This window comes from Limanda limanda, chromosome 12 (genome assembly GCF_963576545.1).
Source record: "Limanda limanda chromosome 12, fLimLim1.1, whole genome shotgun sequence".
Classification (NCBI taxonomy): domain Eukaryota; kingdom Metazoa; phylum Chordata; class Actinopteri; order Pleuronectiformes; family Pleuronectidae; genus Limanda; species Limanda limanda.
Window position 1 is genome coordinate 28,106,794 of NC_083647.1, and position 20,897 is coordinate 28,127,690.

At 44.6% G+C, this 20,897-nt stretch overlaps 3 protein-coding genes across 3 annotated transcripts in view; 1 reads left to right on the forward strand and 2 right to left on the reverse strand.

Moving 5' to 3' along the window:
- Positions 1–646: 646 nt before the first annotated feature.
- On the forward strand, positions 647–2,035 carry LOC133015477 (E3 ubiquitin-protein ligase TRIM35-like). The gene has a single exon (XM_061082690.1). It carries the CDS (start codon positions 647–649, stop codon positions 2,027–2,029), a length of 1,383 nt encoding a protein of 460 aa, XP_060938673.1. The 3' UTR covers positions 2,030–2,035.
- A 2,173-nt stretch (positions 2,036–4,208) lies between these two features.
- Positions 4,209–9,953, reverse strand: LOC133015478 (dehydrogenase/reductase SDR family member 13-like). The gene is made up of 6 exons (XM_061082691.1): positions 9,830–9,953; positions 9,153–9,271; positions 8,329–8,452; positions 7,929–8,101; positions 6,550–6,703; positions 4,209–4,842 (listed from the first exon to the last, which is right to left on the reverse strand). The coding sequence occupies exons 1-6, from the start codon at positions 9,951–9,953 to the stop codon at positions 4,583–4,585; spliced, it is 954 nt and encodes a 317-aa protein (XP_060938674.1). The 3' UTR covers positions 4,209–4,582.
- Positions 9,954–13,563: 3,610 nt separating this feature from the next.
- mdga2a (MAM domain containing glycosylphosphatidylinositol anchor 2a) overlaps positions 13,564–20,897 on the reverse strand; it is a 39,661-nt gene continuing 32,327 nt past the window's right edge. Inside the window, exons 12-19 of the mRNA XM_061082218.1 lie at positions 18,681–18,829; positions 17,537–17,714; positions 16,062–16,082; positions 15,753–15,908; positions 14,370–14,546; positions 14,165–14,295; positions 13,985–14,084; positions 13,564–13,652 (exon numbers count right to left, since the gene is read on the reverse strand). Of these exons, the coding sequence (XP_060938201.1) occupies positions 13,564–13,652; positions 13,985–14,084; positions 14,165–14,295; positions 14,370–14,546; positions 15,753–15,908; positions 16,062–16,082; positions 17,537–17,714; positions 18,681–18,829 (1,001 nt within the window). The remainder of the gene's footprint in view (positions 13,653–13,984; positions 14,085–14,164; positions 14,296–14,369; positions 14,547–15,752; positions 15,909–16,061; positions 16,083–17,536; positions 17,715–18,680; positions 18,830–20,897) is intronic.

Genomic DNA, 20,897 nt, shown 5'->3' on the forward strand with positions numbered 1-20,897 from the left:
TGATCCTTTATTAGTCCCACAATGGGACATTTGTAGTTTTACAGCAGCAAGAGTCAAAAAGACATCAGCAGGTTATAAGCAACATGTAATACTTAAGTGTGAGGAATTTAAAACTATAGAAATATATGAATGTAATTAAACTAATGTAAACAGTGTAAAGACATTAAAGATATGAACAGTGAATGTATTGCACATGAACCGTTGATATTGCACAGGCAGATGAATCAGGCAGTGAAGAGTTAAAGTGTTAGAGTTCAGTCCATAAGGGGGGGGCAGAGTTTGTACTGGCAGCAGAGCTGCTTGTACATTTGTTTCAGGTTTTACAGGTTTTGTCATCTAGTATCTCAAGCTCCTCCCTCTCCTGACACACCTGAGAAACCAGGAAGCATCTGTTCCTCCCTGAAGAGACGCAGGCTGAAAACCAGACGATCACATTCACCTTCCAAACCAAACTGAACCAAACCAGACCAGACGTCCTGAGTGAGTCCAGCTACAGGAGAGAAGAGTCAAACTACAACCTGCCGACGCTCCACACACTGACCGTGAGTTTAACAAACACCTCGACTCAGAGGGGAAGTGAACCTCAGTGAAGTTCATGGAGCTGTGACTGACTGACTGTCTGTTTTCAGCTTCACCTGGAGACTCAATGGCTTCCAGATCAGAAGAGGATCTCTGCTGTCCCGTCTGCCGTGATGTCTTCAGAGATCCTGTTCTTCTGACATGTAGCCACAGCTTCTGTAAAGACTGTTTGAAGAGCTGGTGGAGAGAAAGAGTAGTAAAAGAGTGTCCACTTTGTAAGAGAAGATCTTCAAGGGATGACCCACCTTGTAACCTGGTGTTAAAGAACCTGTGTGAGACCTTCTTACAGGAGAGAGATCAGAGCTCTTCACATGCTCTCTGCAGTCTGCACTTAGAGAAACTCACACTCTTCTGTCTGGACCATCAGGAGCCAGTGTGTCTCATCTGCATAGGTTCAGAAAAATACACCGGCCACAGATTCAGTCCCATCGATGAAGCTGCACAACAACACAAGAAGCAGCTTCAGGAAACTCTGGAGCCCTTGAAGAAGAAGTTACAGAGTTTTGAACGTGTTAAAGTAGAGTTTGAACAAACAGCAGAACACATTAAGGTCCAGGCCGGACTCACAGAGACGCAGATCAAGGAGCAGTTTAAAAAGCTTCATCGGTTTCTGGAGGAGGAAGAGGAGGCCAGGATGGCTGCACTGAGGGAGGAAGAGGAGCAGAAGAGTCGGATGATGAAGAAGAAGATTGAGGATCTGAGCGAAGACATAACAGCTCTTTCAGACACAATCAGAACCACAGAGGACGAGCTGAGAGCTGAAGACGTCTCGTTCCTGCTCAACTACAAGGCTGCAGTGGAACGAGTCCATCAGCGCCCCCTGCTGGATGATCCACAGCTGGCCTCAGGAGCTCTGATAGACGAGGCCAAACATCTGGGCAACCTGAGCTTCAACATCTGGAACAAGATGAAGTACCTGGTCTCCTACAGTCCTGTGGTTCTGGACCCAAACTCTGCTAATCCATGGCTCGTCCTGTCTGAAGATCTGACCAGTGTGAGAGCAGGAGAGAAACAGAAGCTTCCTGACAATCCAGAGAGGTTTGATTATTGGGGCTCAGTCCTGGGATCTGAGGGTTTTAACTCAGGGACTCACAGCTGGGACGTCCTGGTTGGAGACAGTACACGCTGGACACTGGGTGTAAGAGCAGAGTCTGCCCAGAGGAAGGGAGACGAAGAGTCTGGATACTGGAGAATATGGTTCCGTGAAGGTAAATACTCAGCAGAGTCACCATCAGCATCATCTGCTCTCTCTGTGCAGAAGATCCAGAGGATCAGAGTGAAACTGGACTGGAACAGAGGAGAACTGTCGTTCTCTGATCTTGATACTAACAAACAAATTCACATCTTCACACACACTTTCACTCAGAAGATGTTTCCATACTTTAACACTAGAGATCCCTTGAAGCTGTTACCTGTGAAAGTCTCTGTGACGCTGGATCAGAGACTTTAGAGATAAAGATTTTATTCATCATGTTTATTTCTTCAAGAGAAATCTGCTGAATTGAAATGTTAAACTCGTTATTCTAAAGCTTTGTTTATTTCTCCTTTTACTTCTCACTCATTTTTATTTCTCCTTTCGACTTTTCCACGTGTGTAAAAATATTTGATTATTCTCTGATCTTTATCTTTAGTTTGTTTTTTACTTTCATGGAAAATGTTTTCTATCATTTAGATTTTGTGTGGATCCATGAAGTCGAGCAAACTGATGAAGATCCACATAAAAACTAATTTATCAATAACAGCTGATCATTGTTCACATTCAACAAACTTTATTAAAACTCACACATGAGACATGATTCATGTTTATTCACATAAAGTCTGTTCACATATGAAATAATCCAACATGTATGAACATTTGTCTGTTTGATGTGATGAAGCCAAAATGATTCTGTCTGTAAAAGTGTTTATTCAACAGCAGCCTAGTGATGTGATTTTAATATTGTGATTAAAATAATAAAAACTATGAAACAGAAACAGTGTTTTGATCTTTTTTAAGTTGTAGAAGCTTCTGTCACAAACTGCTGAAGATCAGAGTTTGAACTTGGAGTCGTCTGCCCCGGTCTCAAGAAGCCAGGGAAGCAGCAGCTGATCCGGTCACTGGTAAATCAGACTGGTTTCTAACCTGCTGGTCCCAGGAACCCAGTGGAGCTCTGGACCTGCTCCGGATGAGACGCTGCCATCAGCTCCAGCAGCTGCCGAGCGACAGTTAGAGGTGAACACACATTCTCCTTCACAGTGTACACAGTATACAGTAGTATGTGTTTGTATTGGACCTGTTGTTATTGGTATTTACTGAGTTTAAATGTATTTGTGCTCTTGTTGCTCTGCTGAGAGGAGACGTCCTCCTCGTCCAACACGTTCCACTGAGCTGATCCACCCACACACACACACACACACACACACACACACACACACACACACACACACACACACACACACACACACACACACACACACACACACACACACACACACACACACACACACACACACACACACACACACACACACACACACACACACACACACACACACAACCAGGCGATGGCGTGACACTGAAACATGCAGGAACGAGGAAGCACTTTCAGAAACAACAATAAAAAAATGTGGGCGAGACACTGTCAACGCAATGCATGATGGGACATTCTGCTCAGTGACCATCATGATGCATTGTCGGAAACACTGATTTCACTATGTAGGGTATAAAAACTTCACTAAATATTAGGATATTACGACAGAATGAGTGAGTGATTAAATTAAAAGTTATTTTAGAGTGATTATACAATCTGCTGAGTCATGATGGCAAAGTTTATGCTGTCCTGATGTACTTGATGTACCACTTTATGTAATACTTTATGTATGACTTGACGTGGAACCTGATGTATTACTTTACATTTGTTGTGCAATAATGATTAGGATTGATACCATAAGATGGTGTGCCTTTAGGCATTCCATACATCTACATCTAGTTCAATTAGAAATCTCAATATTTACTATTAAAGATTATATAATGAACAGTGAAGGTTATGGAGTTCTTGACAGTGTAGAGGTTGGCAAAATTCACTTATGCAACATTAATAAAAGAACATTTGTGAAAGAAAAACATTTATCATGAATATAATAAAGTATAAAAACACAAATTTCTAACAAAACATACTAGCTAAACAAATATGTGTATGTGAGTGTATGTGAGTGTGTGTGTGTGTGAATTAGGGTGCTTTCAAAATGGTGGTTGACCAAGAGAGTAACACCTTTCTGTGGGCTCCTAAGATGGTAGCAGCTCACAGGTCATGGGGCCAGAGTGACCAATAGGTGGTGAGCCTTGTGGCTTTTCACACCTCTGTGGGACGTTGTTGACACAATGGAACATGAAGCATTCTGGGAGACTGAGTTCGGGAGGCTTCTTCAGACCAAAAGGCCATGCTTGCTCCCAGGCTTTGACCACATGTAGGCCGAGAACTAGGCCTATGGTTTCATAAAAACCCTGTTTCCCAACACATTACATTACATCGAGGGAACAAACCCAGAACAACAAGAATCAAGACAGTACAATTTCTTCAAAAATAAAGCAAAACTACAAAGTGCTATAAGTCAGTGCCATTTAACTGCTACTAAATTGTTAGTTTCAACTTTTTTATTCAAGGTATAGGCGGAAGATCTGTAAACTTTCTGATGTCTGTTTGTCGATGGGGAGCTCATTCTACCATTTAGGAATACTTGATGTATTACTGTTGGTGTATTACTTTATGTATTACTTGAAGGAGGCGTGTGAACTTGTATTTGAGTAGAAAGTACAGCTATTTGATGATTTATGTAGTGAAGTAAAAGTGAAGGTACCTGCAGATAAATGTACTTCAGTACAGAAAGTGAGTAGATGTTCTTGGTTCCATGTGACAGTGAAACACGAGAGGAGAGTAAATAAACGATGCAGACAGGACGTGGTCATTAATGTATTCACAGTGGGACAGACACAGGGACAGTTCATGGTCAATGAGTCCAAACATTAAGAGAGTCCACTGAGCCGCTCGCTGACCTCCCACAGTTCACGGGCCACCGCGTCATCTCTGCCCCGGGCGCACACTTCCTGTACGCCGCAGCAGAAGAAGTAGCGTCCGCTCAGAGGTTCGATTCCCTCCTGCAGGGCGCAGTGCAGCGTGGTCTGAGCTCCGGCCTCCGGGTCGAGGAACAGCAGCCAAGCGATGGGCTCGATGAAGATCTTCTGCCACAGGCCGACGTATCTGGACAGCTCAGTGCGGACCACACCTGCAGGTCATGTGACATCAACAGTTACACTCCTCATCAAACACAAGGTGACAGGCGTCACTCAAATCCACTTCAACATCATTTTTCATCCTTCCAACAATGACTCTGTAACACTGAGCATTGACCTCTGACCTTCACCACCAGAGGCAGGCTGGACACATCGTGTCTCACACAGCGGTGGGCACAAGCTTCTTACAGCCGACACCACGGGTCAGAGTCAGGTTCCCTCGAGTTCGGCTTGAATCATTGATCACAAGAACCAAACCCTTGAAGACGCTGAGATACACAACTGAAGATATGTCTCTGACATCTGCTGGAGGCTGCTAACACCAGCTAACATCTGCTCACACCAGCAGACACCTGCTAACACCTGCTTACAGCTGCTAGCACCTGCTAACACCTGCTAACATCTGCTAATACCAGCAGACACCTGCTAACACTTGCTAACAGCTGCTTACAGCTGCTAGCACCTGCTAAGATCTGCTTACACTAGCTAACACCTGCTAACATCTGCTAACACCAGCAGACACCTGCTAACACTTGCTAACAGCTGCTTACAGCTGCTAGCACCTGCTAACACCTGCTTACACCTACTAAGATCTGCTTACACTAGCTAACACCTGCTAACATCTGCTAACACTTAACACCTGCTAACACCTGCTAACACTGGGGGAGTTTTCCCATATTCCCACATCCCTATGTCCCCACATTTCTAATATTCATAACAAAATTAGGCCCTATGTTCCAACATTTCTACTCATGCCTGGTAGTTAAGGGTTCACCATTTCGTAGCTTGCGATTTGAAGGAGCTAGCTAGCTTCCAAACTCTCTTGAGCTCAACACCACTAACCCTAAACCTGTGTGAACATCTGGACTAATTTTTCAAAATAAATCTGTGTCAGCCCTATCTGTGGGAACATAGGGCTGACCCCAACACGGCCTACCACCTGCTAACACCAACTAACACCGGCTAACACCGGCTTACACCGGCTAACACCTGCTACCACCGGCTAACACCTGTTAACACCTGCTACCACCTGCTAACGTCTGCTAACACCGGCTAACACTTAACACCTGCTAACACCTGCTAATGCCTGCTAATGCTGGATAACACCGGCTTTCCCAGGTCACACCTGCTAACACCTGCTAACACCAGCTAACACCTGCTAACACCAGCTAACACCAGCTAACATCTGCTAACACCTACTAACACCAGCTAACACCTGCTAACACCAGCTAAAATCTTCTAACACCTGCTACCATCTGCTAACACCAGCTAACACTTAACACCTGCTAACACCGGTTTAGGCCTGCTAACACCAGTTAACACCTATTAACATCTGCTAACACCGGTTAACACCTGCTAACGTCTGCTAACACCTGTTAACACATGCTAACATTTAACACCTGCTAACACCTTTTAACATCTGCTAACACCAGCTAACACTTAACACCTGCTAACACCGGTTTAGGCCTGCTAACACCAGCTAACACCGGTTAACACCTGCTAACGTCTGCTAACACCTGTTAACACATGCTAACACTTAACACCTGCTAACACCTTTTAACATCTGCTAATACATGCTAACACCTGCTAACAGCTCTCTGGTCACTTTCCCTGAGTGTGTAGCTAGAATCTGAAGCTGAAGGTCAAAGTAAAGCTGAAGGTCAAGCTGAAGGTCAAGGTGAAGGGTCAAGCTGAGTTACCAGGGTGCACGCTGTAGCAGGTGACGTTGCTTCCCTTCAGCCGCTTGGCGAGCTCGTGGGTGAACAGGACGTTGCACAGTTTGCTGTTGCAGTACGCCATGAAGAACTGCCAGCTGTACCCGCCGGTGCCCAGATGTTTGTCCTCCGCCAGAGCCTGAGGACACAAAGAGGGGGGGGGGGGGTCAGCACCGAGGGGACATGACCTCATGCATCCAGAGGGGGGGGGGGGGTCAGCACCGAGGGGACATGACCTCATGCATCCAGGCGGGGGGGGGGGGCGCCTCGAGCAGCAGGCAGAGACTGTGTGGAAGGAATGTCTTTGTGTGTCTTAAGTGACTTTGTTTGTCTTTGTGTGACTTTCTGTGACTTTGTGTGTCTTTGTGTGACTTTCTGTGACTTTGTGTGTCTTTGTGTGACTGTGTGTGTCTTTGTGTGTGTGACTTTGTGTGTGTCTTTCTGTGACTTTGCATGTCTTCGCAGGTCTTTGTGTGACTGTGTGTGTCTTTCTGTGTGTGACTTTGTGTGTGTCTTTCTGTGACTTTGCATGTCTTCGCATGTCTTTGTGTGTCTGTGTGTGTCTTTGTGTGCAGTGTCACACCTGCACTCAGGAATGTGAGGCAGAAGAACCTGTTGTGATGACACAACGTGTTGAAACAGCTTCATAAAGAAAACGCCTCATCACCAAACCTTTATTACAATGTTATTACATTCAATAAAAAAACATCTCTTTATTTTAATATGATTGAGATATTATACTGAACTATAATATTATTACATGTTTATTGAAATATAATTTAACTTGATTGAAATGTTAGATATTTATTACAATATTATCACACATAATATTATAATTATATCATTTAATAATATGATTCAACTTTAGTATAATATTCTTCCTTTGTTAAGTTGCAGATGAATATAGTTTAAATAAAAACACTTTGGGTTTGAAACGATTGTTTATTAAAAATGAGTGAAATGCCGGTGGTTTCGGGAAAATTGTTCTGTACATGTTGGGTTCACATTGTGTACACGTTGTATACATGTTGTGTACATGTTGTGTACATGTTGTGTACATGTTGCGTTCATGTTGTGTACATGTTGTGTACATGTTGTGTACATGTTGTATACATGTTGTGTACATGTTGTGTACACGTTGTATACATGTTGTGTTCATGTTGTGTACATGTTGTGTACATGTTGTGTTCATGTTGTGTACATGTTGTGTACATGTTGTGTACACGTTGTATACATGTTGTGTACATGTTGTGTTCATGTTGGGTACACATTGTGTACACATTGTGTACACGTTGTATACACGTTGTGTACATGTTGTATACATGTTGTGTTCATGTTGTGTACATGTTGTGTCCCGAGCGCACCTGGAAGTCGATGTGTCCCCAGCGGTAAGCCATGGAGGACAGGGTGACCACCCGCCCCCCCCCGGCCTCCTTCATCCTCTCCAGCAGCAGGCAGGTCAACAGGAAGTGACCCAGGTGGTTCACTCCAAACTCGATGCCGAAGCCGTCCTCCGTCCGTCCGTCAGAGACCAAACCTGCAGGACAGACACACAACGACACACAACGACACACAACGGACATGTTTAACAACCAGGGACAAGATGAAGTGTTGATAGCGTCTCTCACATGAGGATCAAACGCTGAGCTTCACTGGAGCCGGAGTCTGATGTTTCAAACCTTGTGTGTGTGTGTGTGTGCGTGTGCGTGTGCGTGTGCGTGTCCGTGTGTGTGTCTGTGTGTGTGTGTGTCTGTGTGTGTGTACCAGCGTTGTTGATGAGCAGGTCCAGCCGACCCTCCGTCTTCAGGAACGTTTCTGTGAAGCAGCGGACGGACTTGAGGCTGGCGAGGTCCAGCAGCATGTAGAGGACGTCAGTACTTCCTGTTTCCTGCAGCATGACGAGTGTGAACAGAAGAAGAAGCTGTTGGACGATCACCATGACGACGCCAGAGAGTAAATAAAGGCTTTGATCTGCACTCACTGTCACACAGTGTAATACAGAGTCTGCATCATGGTCTCAATGGGTTTGGTTTTCTATTGATTCAAATATTCATATACAAATTAAATCATGAATTATTTAGTAATTTACTTATTTTTCAGCTCAATGAACTAATTTATCAATGTCTACAGAGAGTTTATACATCATGTCCCGCCTCCTGCTTCTCTACAGGCTCCGCCCCTCGCCTGGATGTTCCCACATGTTCCTGTGGGAACGAGTCAGACCCGACAACCTGCTGCTGCTTCACAAACACCAACTACACAACATGTTCAGAAACAACCTGCTGCTGCTGCTTCACAAACACCAACTACACAACATGTTCAGAAACAACCTGCTGCTGCTGCTTCACAAACACCAACTACACAACATGTCCAGAAACAACCTGCTGCTGCTTCACAAACACCAACTACACAACATGTCCAGAAACAATCTGCTGCTGCTGCTTCACAAACACCAACTACACAACATGTCCAGAAACAACCTGCTGCTGCTACACACTCTCACACATTCATTTTCAGGACCCAGCTCCTTCAACAGTTGTCCTGAACCAGCAGGAAGTGACACCACCCTTGGCTCCTCCTCTTCCTACCTGTTGTATGTCAGCGATGGCGGCCTGGGCCTTGTCCCGGTTGCGACAGGCCAGGATGACTCGGGCTCCTCTCCTCGCCAGGTGCAGCGCCGTGGCTTTACCGATGCCCGTGTTTCCTCCTGCAGGAAACAAACTGTTAACAACGTCCAAGTTTATCTGGGTTTGATCGATAGATTAAAGTTTAAATCAGACTGTAAATAAAGATGAACAACATGTGGGGCGACACATCCTCCTCGCCCCCCCGGTGCAGGTCAGAAACCCTCCTCCATGTTAGCAGATGGGACGTGAACCAAACTGAAAAATCTAAGTAGACGTTAAATAAATGTTTGCAAACATGGTTCCTTTCATTTTAGGTCTTTGATTGACACCTGTGTCTGTTTGTAATCTGATTACCTGAAACACATTTTAATATTATTAGACATTATAATTTATTTAGTTTTCACTGCCTGGAAGTTCACGTTAAACATAAAACATCCCAGCACCAACTGTGGTTCTCACACTGCAGCTGAAGTCTTTTAATCATCAGACTCGATGTGTCTTGTTTTTTAATGGAGCAACAAAACCTTTTGAATCAACTGTCCCTGAATCAGTTGGAATATGAATTTGAAAAGGGTTGAATTAGATTCAGAAAGAAACAGATTTTTTTAAATACCGGTCTAGCGGCTCCGCCCCCTCACCTGTGATGATGACGGTCTTTCCGGCCATCGCTGCGTTTCCTCGACATCTGGCGCTTCTGAAGATCGTCTTGGTGAGGAAGATGTATCCTCCCAGCAGCGCAGCAGCCAGCAGCAGCAGCAGCATGGTTCATCTGCAGCTTCCTGGTTCTCCAGCAGCTCAGCTGCAAAATCTGTTCCCCTGGAGGGCGGGGCTACCAGCTGCAGGGCGTGGCTTCCCGCTGCAGGGCGGGGCTACCAGCTGACTGACAGCTCGGTCCGGTCCGACCAGTTCAACTGAAACTCTGCTGCTGGTTGACTTCCACTGATTCACTATCAACACCAGCAAAGAAACAACACCCTCAAGAGTCTCTGTTTATAAAACAGGAGGAAACAGCAGCAATGGCGCCATCTGGAGGAGAATCGCTTTATTTAAATGTCTGTGAGCTGCTGTCTGCTATGGAGGTCCATACATGAATTAAGTATAAATAAATAAATAAATGAATAAATACGTTAATAACAACAGAAATGTCTAAATAAATGTCTTATATATATTTCCACATTTATTTATTTATATATTCAATTAATTCACTTAAATGTTGAATTAAAGAAATGTTTAAATAATTAAAAGTTGGAATAAATGTGGGAATATAACACATTAATTCCTTTACTTCTGTATTTATGTCCACATGTATTGATTTATAATCAATACATGTTATTATATTCATTTAATTATTTAAACATTTAATTGTCCTTATGTAAATGAGGTAGGAGGTCCCAAACTCAGTCTCGAGCAGGATTGGTCAACTGAGCTATACACACACACTCACACACAGGCCCCGGGGCTCTCAGCACTCCTGTGACCAATCCTGCATGAGACTTATTTATTTTGACATTTTTTTGTTGTTATTAACATATGTATTTATTTCTGTATAAATTTATTTATTTCCTTTTTTATTTATTTATGTATTTATACTTAAGTCATATATGGTCCTCCGTAGTCTGCTGTGTAGAACATACATGTAGTCATATTTAACACAAACACACACAGTGACATATGTTGTGTATATTCTGAAAATCCACCGTGACAACGAGGACCGGTCATAAGGTCCTCACTTTGTAGGTTGTAGACTTAAACTGGTCCTCACAAAGATGGCTGTACAAGAGTACACACACACACAAACACACACACACACAGATGACATTAACACTATTAAAAGTTAAATTTGGAGTGAATTTATTAACAATAACAATAATAATAATACAGAATGCAGTGTAACCTTCTGAATCTATTGCAGAGAATAATCACAGTTATAAAAATATTTCTCTTCAGGTTGAAACTGTGATTTCTTTTATTGCCACAGAAACCAGGAGGACGTGTTTCACCTGCGACTCTGAAGGAAAATATGATACAGAACAAAAAGGACAAGTTGTTGAACGATTCAAAACATGAAAATTCTTCCACAATAAGTGAAATCTTTTCTTTAATCAAGTTTTTAAATGAACTTTTCAAAAGTCTTTGACTCATGATAGTTTCTCGAAACATCAATTCATTGCAATGAATTGGATTTGAGGAGTTTTATTGTATTTCATTGTTTTTATAGATTATACTTTATTTAACTGTGGTGCTGTTTTAATTTGCTTGTTCTAATGTATTTGGATGTTATACTAATTCATTTTTACCAATAATAATTATACTGGTAGGGTGTGACTCCTCTGAGAAGATATTTGGAAACATTTAGAAAATAGAGTCATAATGAATGAATTAAGAAATGATCATTTCCATTGTGGTCTTTCTTTTACACGTTCGTTTTGGGAGAAGAACAAACACTGAAACTAAATGTAAATACAAAACTGGAATAATATTAAATCTAGATTATGAGCCATAGCGAGTAAAGAAGGAATTTTTTCATGCTTATGAATCTGACTCAGATTTCCATACTGTATATTGACTGATCGTGGATTTTCCTACTGTCTCATTTCTCAGTTTTCATGTTTTGTTCTTCGAGGCTGTAATTGTCGTCAATTAGTACATTTTTTTTACATGTTCTAATAACATTAACTGACCTCAGTTTAATAAAAATCTGATTATTAACGAGCTGCAGCAGAAAAAAACGCAGAGAAAGTTAAAGTGTCGCCACAGGGAGAAAAAGAAATCAACGATAAAAAGAAGAAATGATAATTCTCTGGATCCTCTGATCAGTTTTTAATCATGTGGCACACAAACCTCTCCAATAAAAACCATCACATTTATATTCGATGAGTCACCTCACCCACTGTCTTTAAATTTATGTTCAAGCTTCATTAATATTTTTTCACATGTGGTGAAACCACGTGAATCTAGAAGGCAGGTACATGTGTGAGCTGATGTATGGAAGCTCATTTCTGCCCAGAAAAAGAAACTGAAAAATACTTTTGAATCATTATTAAGACTTTGTGTCAAAAAACCTTCTTAGTCTTAATCAAAGTTATTCAGATTACATCGTAGTAATTAAAAATTCAATTCAGATCAAAATGACGTTTTTAAAGTTGTTTTTAAAGTCATTTAATATTATAATCTCTTATGTTCAAAGTTAAAAAGTCTTGAATCATAATCCCATTAATCTGTCATGTAGGTGAATTTCTGTTTTTTTGCTTGATGCCTGAAGTCAAAGTGTCACGTTTATTCTCGTTCTTCTGTTTTCTTGTGAACAGAAATGAACCATGATGTTTGTGCTTTGATTCAAAGGATCCACTCGAGTTTTTCACAGAAATGTTTTATCAGCGCGACGTTAATCCAGTCGCTGAGTTTTTCTTTGTGTTGTTTCCTTCATTTACTGGAAGAAGAACCAGGAAATAAAAGCAGAAACCAACGATCTCATTCAAACATGAACAAAGGAAAGATTTCCTTTCTGTCTTTATAATATCATACGAACAATATAAGATTTGATTTGACTTTACAATGTTTTTTAAAAGCTCCACATGTTTCTGTAGCTGAAGGAAACTGACACCTCCTGAAAACTGGAAATATTAAAATAGTTCTGAGACGCTGGACGGCTTCGGGCTGAACTCGTCCCACAGGAAGTCCTTCATTCATAAATATCATATTCATAAATATCCAGTCACTGATCCTCAGATTACGATCGTGTGTTGATCTTGAGATCATTGAATTCTCAGTCTGGTTGTTTCATGGCTTCTCCGTCGCTGCAGCTTCTCGTCGTTAAAAACTTCTCTTTCCCCAAAACACACAAAGTGAGAAACGGATTCTCTGCATATTCAGACCAGGAGACACGTCTGTCCCCCCCGACCAGGAGACACGTCTGTCCCCCCCCAACCAGGAGACACGTCTGCCCCCCCCGACCGCGGGACACTGGGTCTGAAGGCACTTGATGTCCCGGCCGAGGTGAAGTGTGTGTCCTCGGCCGCACACACACACACACAGGTGGGTTTCGTTATTTACCACAAAGAGAGAGAGAGGTTTGTCCAGCTCACGGTACAGTACTGCTGATCTGTGGGGGGGCAATGGGGGGGGGAGGCTGGAGGTTTACCACTGAGTCTCTAGTGCAGGAACTGCGCCTCCTAGTGACATAACCCAGAAGTGTCTGAGGAAACTTCCCATTCACACACACACAAACACACACACACACACACACACACCTTGTTTTCCAGGTTCCATGATCACATGATGTTTAACACTTGACACCGACTCAGAATCAGCTCAGATTGGGGGGGTGGGGGGGGTCTAAAGGTCATGGTGTCGCACAGAGAGGGGGGGGGGGTCACCTCTGCTGGCCAATCAGAACCAGACTCAGGGTGCTGCACAGCTGCCATATATGGGGCGAAGGGGGCGGGGCCAGCGACCTCAGATCTGCATATGAAAGACAAAGAGATTAATGAGTCATTTTCACACTTTGATGATTCAGCTGAAATTATTTCTGATGTTTCATTTTTAAAGACACAATTATTTCTGTCTTCTGGACAAGTGGTGAACGTTTGTGCAGCTGTGGATCCAGATGTGTCAGAACCAGAGTCTGATCCATAAAGGATCTGAAGAGAGTAAATCTGAATAAATAACATTAAATAAATAACTTTAAATAAATAACTCTAAAGAGGTTTAGTTCATATGTTTCTGGGTTAAAGTCTTAATACAGAAGTTGAGGTTGTGGGTCGGCAGGCGATCGACCAGCGGGCGTTACTCACTGTTGGGGGGGGGGTCTTTACACTCGCCCTCCTGGATGGTGACATCATCGATGGCGATGTCTCCCTCGATGCCGGCGCCTCGCACGCCCTCCATCAGGACCTGGAGAGACACACAACACAGCTGCTGGACACGCCCTCTCTGTCTGGTTGTGTCTTGGTGGTGGGGGGTGTGGCTTGTACCTGGAAGGCTGTGGTCGGGTGCAGGTTGACCTTGGCTTGTCCCCAGCGGTCTCCTTGGTTACCGCTCAGCGTCCAGACGCAGGCGTCCGTCTCCGTCTGTCCTTTCTGTCTCAGGAAGACGTTCAGAGCTCCTGCAGGACAGAGACAACAGGCTGAGGTAGAACATGTCCTCCTGCTCGGAGCCGCCCCCCCGCTGCTGACTCACCTATGTGCTTCCCGAACATGTGGTAGAAGAAGGCCAAGCAGTAGGCGGGGGTGCTGCTGGCGGCGGAGGAGGAGGAGGAGGCGGAGCTCTTGGAGTTGGTGTTGAAGGTCGGAGACAGCAGCCGAGCTTTGTCTCCGTCCAGCCTCGGCCTCGACGTCTCGATGTACATGTAGAATCCTAGAGAGAGCACGAGAGGTCAGAGGTCAGAGGTCAGGTCAAACCAACACAGCAAAGACTCTTTCTTTTCCATTGGAGTTAATTTTTATATAATTTTACACAACTGTTTTTATTTAATGATTCATTTTTCACTGTTGTGTCTTAAATCATTTTTATGGAGCTAACTGGCTAATTGTGTTAGCAGTGGTTAATGTTGTGTTCCCAACAAACAACACACAACCCTGAACACACAATCATGAGTCAGTCACATGACATGTCATTCGACGGACGCTTTTATCCAAAGTGACAGTTCAGCCAGGGGTCAAGTAGGAGGTCATGTTCTGCCCAGCGACTCGTCAGCAGATGTGGAATCACACAGATTAATATCACAAATAACTGATTCAAACCAAACGGATCAGAACAAACATCAGAGAGATGAGAAGGAGCTGAAAGGACAGAAACATCTTTACAAACATTTATTTAACGTTTACTTTGATTGTTTAGTTTGGTCCCATCTGCTAACATGGAGGAGGTTTACGATCTATACTGCAGCCAGCCACCAGGGGGCGACACAGAGGCTTTGCAGCAACAGCAGAGCAAACAAATCTGCCTCCGACTCATTCAGCAGAAAAACTAGCGTCACGACTTCATCTGAACATGAGCGTGAAAACACATCGTTTCCTGTTGGATTCAAACCTTCACCCTGAGGCCTGTTTTAATGAGACTGTACCACGGGGGGGGGGGGGGGAGAACAAACTGCCGTCTCACGTCATCTGGATGAACGTAGTTATTTGAACCTTTATTTACTCAGAGATTAAATCTGAGCACAGCTGCTTCCTGCGTCACAGACGAGAAGATTTAATCCAAGTCACATGATTGGATCTGAAATCCCTGAAGCTTCAGACTGTGATCAGCTGATCAGCTCCACTGGGTCACTGTTCATTCACCAGACAAATACTTCTACACAAGCAGCTGCTGTTTGATCCTAATTGAAAATCATAGAGGTATAATTAAAGTAATATACTAAGTACTTTATAGTATTAGTGACAGTTCTGGGTCTGATGACAAAGTGATGACGACCAATCACATTTCCTTATTCAGCCTCTTCCTGCCTGCAGGGCTGCAGCCTGTGTGTGTGTGTGTGTGTGTGTGTGTGTGTGTGTGTGTGTGTGTGTGTGTGTGTGTGTGTGTGTGTGTGTGTGTGTGTGTGTGTGTGTGTGTGTGTACCCTTCTTGGAGCCGCTGTGGTCGGCGCTCGGCCCGGTGTTGGGGGTGTACTTGGTGTCTCGTGAGGCGGCGCTGTGACGCGTCCAATCAAACTCATCGGTTTTGTCCTGAGAGAACAAACACAACGCCTCGTCCTCGAAGCCACACTGGAACTCCCCTGAACACACACACACACACACACACACACACACACACACACACACACACACACACACACACACACACACACACACACACACACACACACACTTCATCATGAACATTTGCTGACATCTCACGTTGAACACGATCCTGTTGGACGGGAACTTACTGAGATGTGGATTCACAGGAGCTGAGGAGACAAAGGGAAAGAAGAACAAAGACTTTTCAGAACAAGTTTCTGTTCAAACACAAACACAAACACAAGGTTTTCAAACTGACACGAGACCAGTTTACACAAGTCTCTGATTCACTGCAGCAGGCGTAACCATAGCAACAGGGATGAGTTCTAAAACGTGTCTCATTGTCAGTTTCTTCATTTGTTTTTTTAAATTTAAACATGAACATTATTAACTCCACTGAGGTTAAGTTCTCACCCCTGTCTGTTTGTGTGTGTGTCTGTTTGTGTGTGTGTCTGTGTGTGTGTGTGTGTGTGTGTGTGTGTGTTTGTCAGCAGGATCACACACAAACCACTAAACAGAATCATCACATGTTTGTGTTGACTCAGGATTTTTTCCACTGAGATAAACATTTTTTTAATATTGTCACATATTTCCCAGAGAATGATTCCTTCACCAGGAGGTGTAGTACTATCACTGGTGCAGGTGAAGTACTTGTACACATGTTAGTGTGTACTGGCTCAGTCATGGCTGAATGATCAGAAGCTGCTGCTCACAGCAGACTGGTGGAACGAGTCCAACCCGAGGACGTCTTGTGTCCTCGTCTGACGAGCAGCAGGTGCAGAGGAAGAGGAGCTGGGTTAATGTTTCATGTGTTTATGTGAAGAAGGTTCCATCCTCCTCTTCCTCACGTCTGCAGACGCTTTAGTCTCATGTTCTTTCATCATCAGATGTAAAGTCAGAACAGAGCGCTCCACGGGTCGAGGTGTTCACCGCCATGGAGTCGTCTGAGGAGCGTCTGAACTTCCTGTTGAAGCCGACCGGGAGGCGTTCACTGACAGTCGGTCAAACTCCACGTCACACAGAGGACGGCTTTGTGTTGTCCCCCAGTCGTCGTCTCCTGCTGGGAACTGTCCCTGCGTCTGTCCTCCTTCACTTCTGTTGTGGTGGTTTCCCTCTTTCACTCAGGACTCGGGTGGGACAGTTTGTGTTTTTTATCTTGTGTTGTTTGTTGTATTGTTTTTTCATGGTGATTAAGTTGAAGCCAAAACGCTGAACACTAAACCTGTTCTACTGCTGCGATGAACGTTTGAACGAGCGTTATCTGACTGAAGAAGATCAACTGAGCACAGAACGTCCACGTGAATGAATCACACATTTCTCTCTTGTGTCCAACCTTCGCCTCACGGAGTCGTGTGTTCAAAACTGAACCGACTCCACTGCCTGAAACCTGTCTTCTGTGTAGTGACCAGCAGGGGGCGACTCCTCTGGTAGTTTCTATAGAAAGTGACTTCTCACTTTATAACGTCAGGAAACATTCAGGAGTTTCTGTCCCAGTCTCTAGTTTCAAGTCTTCTTTAAAACAGCTGATGATCATTTAGTGAATTATGATCATTTAGAGTCAAACAGACCATAAAGCACCGGATGTGTTGGGGGGGGGGCGTGTTTCTCGTGGGGGTTTACCTACCACTGTATGTGATGATGCGCTCGGTGGCGTCTCCCTCTCCGTAGCGGGTGATGGGCGTGAGGCGGACCAGGAAGGACTCCGGTTTGACCAGTTTGGTCAGGTTGTAGGTCAAGAGCTCCCCCTGCTGGATGGTTCCCTCCATGGGAATCTCCTGCTCCCACCAGCGGGACTGACCCATCTGCAAAACACGCTGAGTCACTGAGGGGTCGTCTTCTGGGGACACTGAGCGCCGTCACATTTACAGAAACAATCAACACGTTTTTTAAATGACGGCTTCCTCATGAAAACAACTTTTAAAAAGTATCTTTGCAGAAACTTTAACTTCCTGTCTGGAGACTCCCTCCAGACAGGAAGTCTCTCTCCACTTCCTGTCTGGAGGAAGTGGAGACGAGTCGTCATCTTTGAACAAACTGTGGATTTGTGGTTCCTTCTCTCGTGTGATCTTTCATTAGTTGAGTTTCCTTCGTTGACTGAGAGGAGTCGATCATTCATCATGTTATTGTTATTCTAATCCTCCGGCTGTGATTGGCTGCTCGGCCCCGGAGGAGGAGGATGATTCACCAGCTGAGAAACGACAGACTCACGACTCTTCCTCTCTCTCATTCACCCACCTCTCCTGCCTCTCTCTACACTGCAGTAAACTCCTCCTCCTCCTCCTCCTCCTCCTCCTCATCCTCCTCTCTTTGCTATAAACTCACTGGTGTCCCTGTTTCCTCGAGTCTTTCTTCATCATCATTATCATCATCATCCTCTTTTTCTTGTGCATCTCTCCTCAGCTCTCCCTCCCTATACAGCACGATGGTCTGTATGAATGAAGGCAGACAGGTAACCGTGGCAACAGTTCTCGACTCGTTCCATAATATAATTAATAACAATTTGAGATACAACATTTTGCCCCCTTTGAATTCCTTGTTTTCATGTCATCTATCTCGTCCTGTATTGTATCTGCTTCTTCCTCTGAGACCATGTGACCTCGTGTCCTCATTCAGAGGAAAATGATTTAATCTGAAACTTCCACGAGTCAGCATCAAATGTGACGGTCGAGCGAGGGTTAAACAACAAGACTGTGTCCTATACCTGTGGGAGGGAGGGAGGGAGGAAGTGAAGGACAAAGAGAGAGAGAGAGGGGGGGGGGGGTTCTGACCTGTCTGAGGCCCAGCCTGTAGGCCAGGATCCGGTCCACGGCGTTGGGCTCCATCTGAGTCCACTGCAGCTTGAAGCCGTAGACCTGAGCCTGGTTCTGCCACAGAGCGCCGAAGGTGTCGTAGTAGAACTCGGGGACATAGGCCTTCCCTGAGGAGACACAGGGGTCAGAGGTCACGCAGATGTGGAACCAGGTTCATCAAACATCACAAACAGACGTTCAAGACTCTTTCTGGTTCGTTCCCACGATGTGTCCGTGGCGCTGTGGCGTCCTGAGAGGTGCAGCTTCCACAGCACTACACAACTCCATACAGGTAATAACACTAACTAACTAACACTAACACTAACACACCTGATAGCACATGTGACATGAGCATCACATGACCAACACATGAACTAACATCAGTGTGATAAGAACTAAAATAACAGAAACCATCTTTGACAAACATTTATTTAACGTCTACTTTGATTATTTAGAGTTTTTTTGATCCGTGTTGAATGACAGAGGAAGAGGAAGAGGAAGAGGACCAGGAAGGGGAAAAGGAAGAGGAAGAGGAAGAGGAAGAGGAAGAGGAAGAAGAAGAAGAAGAGGAAGTGGAAGAGGAAGAGGAAGAGGAAGAGGAAGAGGAAGAGGAAGAGGAAGAGGAAGAGGAAGAGGAAGAGGAAGAGGAAGAAGTGTGCTAATGTGTGTGTTAGTCTCCAAGGCAGCGGGATTAAAAAGTTAATATGACAGCAAAGTGTGTGTGTTTACAGTAGAAGTAGGAAACACACACACACACACACAAACACACACACACACACACACAGCAGCGTGTTTCTGCTGATGTGGATGTTTCAGGATTAAACCACTGAAGAAGAGTTACCTAATGACACAGAGCTGAGAGCTGATTGGCTGAATCATCTTAAAAACAACCTGATGTCTGCGTTTTCACGGAAAGTAACTCGTACGTTTTACCAATTGAATACTCTGACGGGAAGTGATACTGAGAGGAACTGTTACTGACAGGAAGTGTTAGCAACGCTTTGTGTTCACCGCTGGTCGTCGAGTCATGTGACGGATGAGAACCAATCAGGAAGAGAACGTCTGCGTCACCGTTTACTAAAGTCTCAGTTTCTGTTCAGACTGAAACACAAACTCAGAGTTTTCAAGCTGAAACGAGAGCAGCAGCTCTTAGTCTCTGATCCAGAGGATGGAAACTGCAGCAGGCGTAACCATAGCAACAGGGATGAGTATTAACAGTGACGGACACATGAGGAGGAGACTTAACCCTCAGAGTTTCTGCTCCTCCCTCTGAAGGTTTGAGGAGCTGACGACTCTCAGCTCGATGTCAGTTCTGCGCTGTCGTCTGAACGAGGATTAAAAAGCCTCCGTCCTGTTCGCACCTGATTAACAACACAACCTTCACCACAGCGACGACAAGCTCGACATAATCACCCTCACTTTGCATCAGCTCCGTCCTCAGCTTACAACTTCCCCCCTTTCAAAACTTTCTGCTGGCGCCCGCAGAACGCACGCCGCTCGCCAGCCGCTCTGATAAGAAGCTTAATGCAGCCGCTGGTTTAACAGTAAGAGTCTCTCAGCGCTGACAGGGCGTCTCTGGGGGGGGGGCTTTCATCATGAGAGGACGGAAGGAACGAGTTTACACGTCCCCTGAGACAGAGGCTGATCATTCAGACTTCACACGGATTCCACATTTACATTTAATTACAGTTTAAAAAGAGTTAATGCAGAAAAAAGACAAACGTTTCTTTAGGGTCAGAAATGAACAGTAGGGACAAGTCTGTAGGGACGAGTCTGTAGGGACGAGTCTGTAGGGACGAGTCTGTAGGGACGAGTCTGTAGGGACGAGTCTGTAGGGACAAGTCTGTAGGGACGAGTATGTAGGGACGAGTCTGTAGGGACGAGTCTGTAGGGACGAGTCTTAAACCTGAGGGGACAAGTCTGTAGGGACGAGTCTGTAGGGACGAGTCTGTAGGGACGAGTCTGTAGGGACAAGTCTTAAACCTGAGGGGACAAGTCTGTAGGGACGAGTCTGTAGGGACGAGTCTGTAGGGACAAGTCTGTAGGGACGAGTCTGTAGGGACGAGTCTGTAGTGACGAGTCTGTAGGGACAAGTCTGTAGGGACAAGTCTGTAGGGACAAGTCTGTAGGGACGAGTCTGTAGGGACGAGTCTGTAGGGACAAGTCTGTAGGGACAAGTCTGTAGGGACAAGTCTT

What these genes read in the sequence shown, in the direction of transcription:
- LOC133015477 (XM_061082690.1), top strand. Translation starts at nt 647, where the DNA reads ATGGCTTCCAGATCAGAAGAGGATCTCTGCTGTCCCGTCTGCCGTGAT.
- LOC133015478 (XM_061082691.1), bottom strand. Translation starts at nt 9,953, where the DNA reads ATGCTGCTGCTGCTGCTGGCTGCTGCGCTGCTGGGAGGATACATCTTC. An exon ending in AAAGACCGTCATCATCACAG is followed by an intron (nt 9,272 to 9,829) that starts GTGAGGGGGCGG and finishes TGTTTCCTGCAG; the next exon opens with GAGGAAACACGGGCATCGGT. An exon ending in GGGGACACATCGACTTCCAG is followed by an intron (nt 6,704 to 7,928) that starts GTGCGCTCGGGA and finishes TTGTGTCCTCAG; the next exon opens with GCTCTGGCGGAGGACAAACA.